The 7,666-nt window shown below is 32.2% G+C and overlaps 1 protein-coding gene across 3 annotated transcripts; it reads left to right on the top strand.

The window, feature by feature from the left end:
- Nucleotides 1–4,099: 4,099 nt before the first annotated feature.
- LOC123214743 lies at nucleotides 4,100–7,222 on the top strand. Of its 3 annotated transcripts, none has more exons than XM_044634713.1 (3): nucleotides 4,100–4,257; nucleotides 4,622–4,684; nucleotides 5,771–7,222. In XM_044634713.1, the coding sequence occupies exon 3, from the start codon at nucleotides 5,781–5,783 to the stop codon at nucleotides 6,876–6,878; it is 1,098 nt and encodes a 365-aa protein (XP_044490648.1). In that variant the 5' UTR covers nucleotides 4,100–4,257; nucleotides 4,622–4,684; nucleotides 5,771–5,780; the 3' UTR covers nucleotides 6,879–7,222. The 3 variants fall into 3 exon arrangements, with proteins under 3 accessions (XP_044490648.1, XP_044490646.1, XP_044490647.1); XM_044634711.1 differs by having other exon boundaries at nucleotides 4,101–4,257; nucleotides 4,622–4,688; XM_044634712.1 differs by having other exon boundaries at nucleotides 4,208–4,233; nucleotides 4,622–4,688.
- The last annotated feature ends 444 nt before the right edge of the window (nucleotides 7,223–7,666 follow it).

The raw sequence follows: 7,666 nt of genomic DNA, 5'->3' as shown, positions 1-7,666 counted from the left end.
ATTTGCATTGCATAGGGTGGTGAATATATCACAGCAGGTGCCCCTATTAGGTGATTGTGGTATGTTCATGTTACGATACATTGAGTGTTTGGCACTTCACTGATCGTTATCTTTTGAAGGGGAGGACTCATAACACCTATGCACGCATTTAGGCACACAACTATTTTTCTAGGATATTGATTGACAATTATATTATATCTCATTTGCATATGTATATATGTTTATTCATTCATTTGTATATACGTATATCTATATATTGATTCATTTATATACGTTTGTCTTTTATATAATTACTATAAGTGACAAGTATAATGAACAAAAAACGAATAAAAAAATATATATAAAATCAACATAAACATATATAACGATTACTAGCCAAAATTTTATATATACATTAACAAGTATAATCACAAATTTAAAAGATAATATATTATAATTAAAAATGTATATATGAAGTAACAATTTTAATCACAACATTTATATCAAAATATATTACAATAACAAACATTATAGTTAAAGTAACAAGTACAATAACAACATTTATATCAAAATTAACAAGTACAATTACAAATGCAGTTATCTTCCATCTTTCTTTTTTCTTTCTAAACTTGATGGTACAGAACTACATATTGGAATAGGACTTTTGTAATTTTGTTTCGTATGTCCAGGTTTGTAACATCGGCTACAAATAAGTTGTTCAACAATCTCTCCTTGTGAAGAATATCTGTTTTTATTTATTGGATGTCTAACACGATGATAATGCACGAACGGTGGGTAGATAACACTTGCCTCCTCTAGATGGTTCCACTCTGATTGATCTCCTAATGGTTTGACATCCTCCACATAGACTGTACTTATAGTATAGATGCACCCATTGAATGCAGGTGGTGAGTTTTATATATCTGACAACATCAATAACATGCATGCAGAGGATCTGTGTTAGTTGAAATTTTCTACAAGTACATGTCCACTCCATAAAGTCGACTAGGGCATCATATTAGCCACTATCCAAAACTTGGTATCGTTCAGATGTTATAGGATACACCTCTAAGTTTGAAGATTTTTGCACATGTTTAACAATCTTTTCCTTAACCCAAGGTATTACTGGGCTGGTGCAAGTATCTGCAAATCATATAAATACAAACAAATATAGTGAGCAATTAAGTATAAGTTTACATACACACATTTATAAAATGTTATAATATTGAATATGTACTTACTTACATGATTTCTTCTTTCATAAAACTATTGCTACAATGTACTTTTGATGAACTCAATTAGCATAGTAATAATAAGTAAACCTCGAGCATGTCTGACTAATGCATTAAACGATTCAGTGATATTTGTAGTCATTATATTATACCTATGTCTTGGAAAATATACCCGTGCCCATAGATCGAAATCCACCTCACATAGGTATGTGGCTGCATTAGGGTGCATACGGGTCAATGACTTCATTACCTCTCAGAATTCATACTCTGTGTATGTCTTAGCTGTTTTCCAATACATCCATGCACTTTTGCATTCTTCTTGTACTTGGATCGCATGTTACAATTGAGGTCATGACAACAATAATCATGGTGCACATCAGGGAATACTTCAGCCATTGCAGAAAATATACTGACATGTCGATCTGAAATAATGGCTAAATAAGGTATCTTACCAAAATAATCTCTCAACTTTGTTAAAAACCAACACCATGTGTCATAGTCTTCCCTAGGATCGATGTCAAAAGCCAATGGGTATATCTAATTATTACCATCCAATACGACAGCGATAAATAGTTGACCCAGATATCTACCATTTAAGAAAGCAGCGTCAATAAAAATGATTGATCGAATATGTTGTTACAATGCATGAATACTATAACCCAATGTCATGTAAAAGTATTTAAATCATTCATGCTCATCCATTAGTATATGTGTCACAATTCCCATATTACAACGTATTAAATTATAGTAATACTCTGACAACAACATAAATGACTCTTCTTGTGTGTCTCATCAATGATTGAAGTGTCCAATTTCTCATTCGTTATATTTGTGCGTATGATATATCAATTTTATATCAGTTAGCGATATCCGTAATGATCTCTTTTGGTCGATAAACACGATCAACTAATATAAATTTGGTCCTCAAAATTTGTCTTAAAGCTCGGGTATCTACTTGCCTATGATGAGGTAATATCTGGTCTCTAGAACATGTGTGATGGTTCTCCAAATGACGTAATTTAAAACTATTACTTTTTACCACCTTAACTACCTATGCATGCCACTTACATTCTTCGTTAACATATTTAACCACCCATCTGTGTATGTCAGACTTATCCACTACAAACTGATATCCCTTCTGAAGAGTATTTCGACATATTGCATCAATGACGTGTTTACTTGAAAATAATGTACCAACTTTTAGAGAATCACTATCGTTTGACACTCTTAGGCTTTTGGATGTAGATGGCTGATCAGGAAAAAAAGGTAACCAATGAAATGCATCAATACGAATATTCTCACCATCAAGATTTGTTTTTGAAAAACTACTTGTAAATGTGTCTTCTCTTCAACCTCTGATTCCTCGATTAGAATATCATGCACAAGCTTTCCGTCAAATTCACTTCACTTTGGAAATTTTTTTTCGTTGCCATTAAGAAATTCTTCTGCACGATATAATGCATCAACATCAACATCATTTATATACGTAAAATGTTCCTCTGAAAATTCTTGTTTCAGATTGATCTCAATATTTTGAATCTCTTCTATACTAATAGTTTGATTTTCTGGATAACTACTTGGCTTACCCTCTTGTAAATCCTCATCTGCTTGTTAAGTCTCATAACTATCATCATTAACTGTAATTGTTACAAAAACTGAAACACATTCTTTGAAAATGTTAGACAAACTGTTAAGAACCTCGACATCTTCATCATTTGAAATTTCTACTAGAATGTCGTCATCAAGATGTTTTGGTTTCATGTTTAACTGAATATTAAATATCCTTCAATCTATATTATACAGTTGCTCACCATTTGGAGTAATTCTTCGAATGCCATATGTTATGAAATTTTAATTAATTTCCTATTAGCTCCAACATATTTTATAATATTGTCCACCTTTTCTATCTATTTCCCCCTGTATCTAATTGATACATATCTAACTATTTAGATTAATCCTATAATAAAATATATAATCAACATAAATAATATGACTAAAAATACTATTTACAAATTTCTATTGCACAATTATATCTATTCTATAATTTAATTATATATTGCTACTATTAATATACTTTGATTAATGTGATACTAATTTGTGAAAATATCATTTTACCCTTATATTGTAAAATATCATTTTACCCCAAATATTATCTAACATATCTCTAACACCCTTCATTGTAAAATATCATTTTACCCTCTAATATTATCTAATCTAATCCTCTAACATCTTTTATTGTAAAATATTATTTCACCCTATACTACTATAATATTTACAACATAACCCATGTAATTTTTATTATTTCACTTTTTACACACAATTATAATTTATTATATAAAAGCATCACATATAATTGTATTACTAATAAAATAATAACGATTGAAGTAATAGTATGTATGAATACCTCGATATCACAAACTTTTCTCTTCTCGTCCGAAATCCTGAATATGAACTTTTTTTCTCTTTTCAAAAATCTCTTTTAGATATATTAAAAACAAAGAAAGATACATAGTTTATATAGAAACAAATGAAGGGTAATTTTGACATTATTTTAGAGAATTTTTGTTTAAATCCCTTAAATTAAGGGTATTTTTTTAAACCCCAAAATTAGAGGTAATTTCATTTATTACACTTAAAAATAAGGATAATTTAATTAAGAAGGGTAATTTTGGTATTTTTGGGATATTTTTGTTTAAATTCTTTTATTTTTATTTAAACCCTAAAATTTAAGATAAATTTTTTATTACCTAAAAGAAGGGGTAGGTATTTTAATTTTCTTGTGTAATTGTGTGGAAATAAGTCCTTATAATATCCATTTTATTAATATTTAATAGCCGTCGATAGCAATGTTACCGTGGGCTACACTTGCTAGGAAGTCGCGTGTGTAAGGTAACGATTTTAGCGTAGAAACAACTCGACGTATCCGATAAAAGAGCATCATCGTAACTATCTTTTGTTCTTTTGCTAATCGCTCCCGCCTATAGCCTTCTCTCTTCGTCGATTTCCTCGCTATTGTTTTCCAGTAAACCCTAATTTAATTTTTCATGTAATTTTCTCCCATTTTGTTATCTTTTTTTTTTTATTTTCAGTTCATTTTATTTCGCGCTCTGTTCTTCATTTCTTCAATTTTACCCAATACAATTCCCTTCTCCATTTCATTTATTGCAAATTGAATTCGGACTAATTTTTCCCCTTAATTTATGGGTTTTAATAAACTAATAAAAATCTTGGATCTGAAATGGATATGGAGTTAGATCCATGTGGGTGAAATAGCAGCTTTAGATTAAAATAATAATGAAATTATCTGTCTTGTTGCGTGAATTTTTGGTTAAGCACGTTGTTTTGATTCTTCTTTTTTTTAAATATATATTGAGCAAAGCTCTTGACTTTGTTGTGATTAATTTTTTCAGATGCACTTCGGTCTCTTCGATTAACTCCTCTTTCTTCGATCTCCATTTTGTCCGCTTCACGAGGCAGGTGAGTTTTTTTTCCTTTTTTTTCTTTGGTTTTTTTTATTCAAGTTAGATTGAAGTTGATGTTGAGTTGGTTTTATGTATTTGAATTATGCCCATAACTGTATTGTTCTTTTCCCTGAAATGAGTTTGTTGTAGGATTGCGTTATCGTGTTCAAATTCGTCACTGTTTTGTTCATTTTGTTTACAGTTTTCTTGTGAAATGATAATAGGGTACATTTTTTCTTTTTAATTTTTAGCATTTGAAATGAGATGGTAATATAGTACCCGGAAATTGACATGTGTTTCTTTTATACTAAATCTTTCACGGCTGGATCCATTGTGTGTTTGATTGTTTGCAGACATGAAACGTGTAAATGTATATTTTGTTATTTGTCTCTGTGTAACCATGAAATTGTGAACAGTAGATGTTCCAAATAATTTTATACGAAGACCTCTTACTAGATTGCTGAACTCATTTCTGTAGATTAGCAGCTAACATGATTTGTGTGAGGTGGATGATATCCTTATTTGGTGTCTTTATGTTTGAGTCAAGCCATTACTATTGTGATGGGATGACAATTATTTAGCATATTGCTGAAGTGTTGATATGTCATGTAATGGATGTTACACAATCGGATTAGTTAATTTGATAGTAGTGTAATCTTGGATGGAGGAATTTTCAATTAAAAGCTGCAGTAATTAAACTTACATTTCTAAAGAGTGTTGTTGTTGTAAATCCACAATGTGTCTTTTTTTGCGTTTGCAGAACATGTAGTTATAGAGGTTTCTAATCACTTATTTTGATGATTAAATTAATCTCCCTTTATTTCTTGTTGTAATCTTTTTAACTATTTATCTTTCTTTCTTAATTCTTTTTCACACTCTTCCATCTTCCTACCATTCCTTATTATAAAATACATCTAAAAGTCTGGTTCTATCCACTTTTTGGCTTATCATTATATATATCTGTTTCCTAATTAATTTCTATATATTTCTCACCATCTTTTGAGGAAAGATAGTCCCTTTGCTTATAATTAAGGACTTCTCCATATCTCTTAATTAGGATAACATTGTGGTAATAAGATTGTAAGTGTATGGTTTTAGGTGTGCTGAAATGGCAAAAGGTAGCAGAGTGAGGCGTAGGATTTCTTCTCGACGATTCAGGCCGACACCATACTCATTGCTATCCTCTAATCGTGGTATTGCTGAGGAGATGTGTCTGAAGAAGTGCTCCAAAGCCTTGGATAAGAAAGACTGGGAAGATGCAACATGTTCTGTGTGCATGGAGTACCCACACAATGCTGTTCTTCTCCTCTGTTCGTCTCATGACAAGGGCTGCAGGCCTTACATGTGTGGAACAAGTTTCCGATATTCGAACTGCCTTCACCAGTACAAGAAAGCCTATACCAAAGTAATCCCATCCAATCATGTTCAGTCCTTGCCTGGTTCAGCCGATAATCCAGTTGTTGTACCTGATTCTAGCTTACCCTCTGAGAAGTGTGAAATTATGGAGCTTGCATGCCCCCTTTGCAGAGGCCAGGTGAAAGGGTGGACAGTTGTGGAACCTGCTCGAGAATATTTAAATGCAAAAAAGAGAAGCTGTATGCAGGATGAATGTTCTTTTGTTGGAGCTTACAAAGAGCTAAGGAAACACATGAAGGCTGATCACCCTTCTGCAAGGCCACGTGAAGTGGATCCCAATCTTGAACAGAAATGGAGAAGGCTTGAGCGAGAGCATGAGCGCGATGATGTGATCAGCACAATAAGGTCAACAATGCCAGGGGCAATGGTTTTTGGGGACTACGTAATAGAAGGAAATCATTATGGTTTTGGCACAGATGGAGAGGATGGGAGATTTGATGCAGATACTGCAGATAGGGATGGAGGTTTTGAGGTGGGCTTTGATAGTAATTTGGTGAATGTTTTTCTGCTATTGCATGCATTTGGTGCATCAGGGAATGACCTTGGTAGACGGTCAAGGCAGACAGAGAGGAATTTCCACCACACATCAGATGAGGCTGATGTTGGAATCCGCCATTCAACCTCCATTGGTGGCTTAGATTACTCTGATCAAGATGAAGACGATGGTGACAATAATGACCATGTTGGTCTTTCCCTAGTTAGCCGTCTCCGCCGACATGGCAGAGTTTTGTTGAACCGTTCAGGTAGGAGAAGGAGACGTAGAGAAATCAATGAGGTTAGAAACATATAAAAAAAAGGAGGGGTAAACAGGAACAAGTTTAGTAGATATAATAGTTTTAGGAGAAAGAAAAATTAGAAAAAAAAAAAAAATCAAGCATAAAAGGATTTGACTTCACATTTCGAAGCATTTTACTTCTCGTTTCAATTGCACAATCTGCATGATAGATGGCTGGAGAAGATGGGAGGTCAAAAGATTTCTTGTTTTCCTTTGGCTGTTGTGTTATTTTAGTTGTAATTTTTCTTTCTACCTCCTGAAAGATTAAATATGAATATTCTTCATTGTGGAAATTTACCTTTGTAAAACAATGTAACTTCTTTAGTCATTTCATTTATGAAATTATCAGGTTTAGTGTAGTTTTTTCCACACATCTTTCTTTCTTACAATAACATGTGTATTTGAAGACTATGCAATTTTTCATGCAGTGTACCTTGTCATTTTTTAAGAATGGGGTTTATTGTAATTTTATTCCACCCATCATTCGTTCTTATGAGAAATTTCTGATTTTGAAGATTATGCAATTTATCAAAGGAAGGTTTTAGTTTTCACCACTCGTATTGTATAGTAATTTTTCAGCCTTCGTCCAATGATACCCTTTAACTTTTAAAACATTATGAGACACCCCTTGATGCTACTAACTCTATTACCTGGGAGTCATTATCCAGGGTGAAAAGACAAAAATAACCTTGTGTTATTTTGTGAAAATTCTCAAAAACTAGACTTGTACTAATGTTTGCTTGGAATAATTTTTTATTATTAAAACTGAAAGATTATCATAAATATAAATTATTTAAAAAATT

This window comes from Mangifera indica, chromosome 4, assembly GCF_011075055.1.
Source record: "Mangifera indica cultivar Alphonso chromosome 4, CATAS_Mindica_2.1, whole genome shotgun sequence".
In the NCBI taxonomy this organism is placed as follows: domain Eukaryota; kingdom Viridiplantae; phylum Streptophyta; class Magnoliopsida; order Sapindales; family Anacardiaceae; genus Mangifera; species Mangifera indica.
The sequence above is the reverse complement of the archived record's forward strand: the minus strand, read 5'-3'. Positions and strand labels throughout refer to the sequence as shown.

Bases quoted from the DNA above. Each gene is read 5' to 3' on its own strand.
- LOC123214743 (XM_044634713.1), top strand. From the start codon at position 5,781: ATGGCAAAAGGTAGCAGAGTGAGGCGTAGGATTTCTTCTCGACGATTC.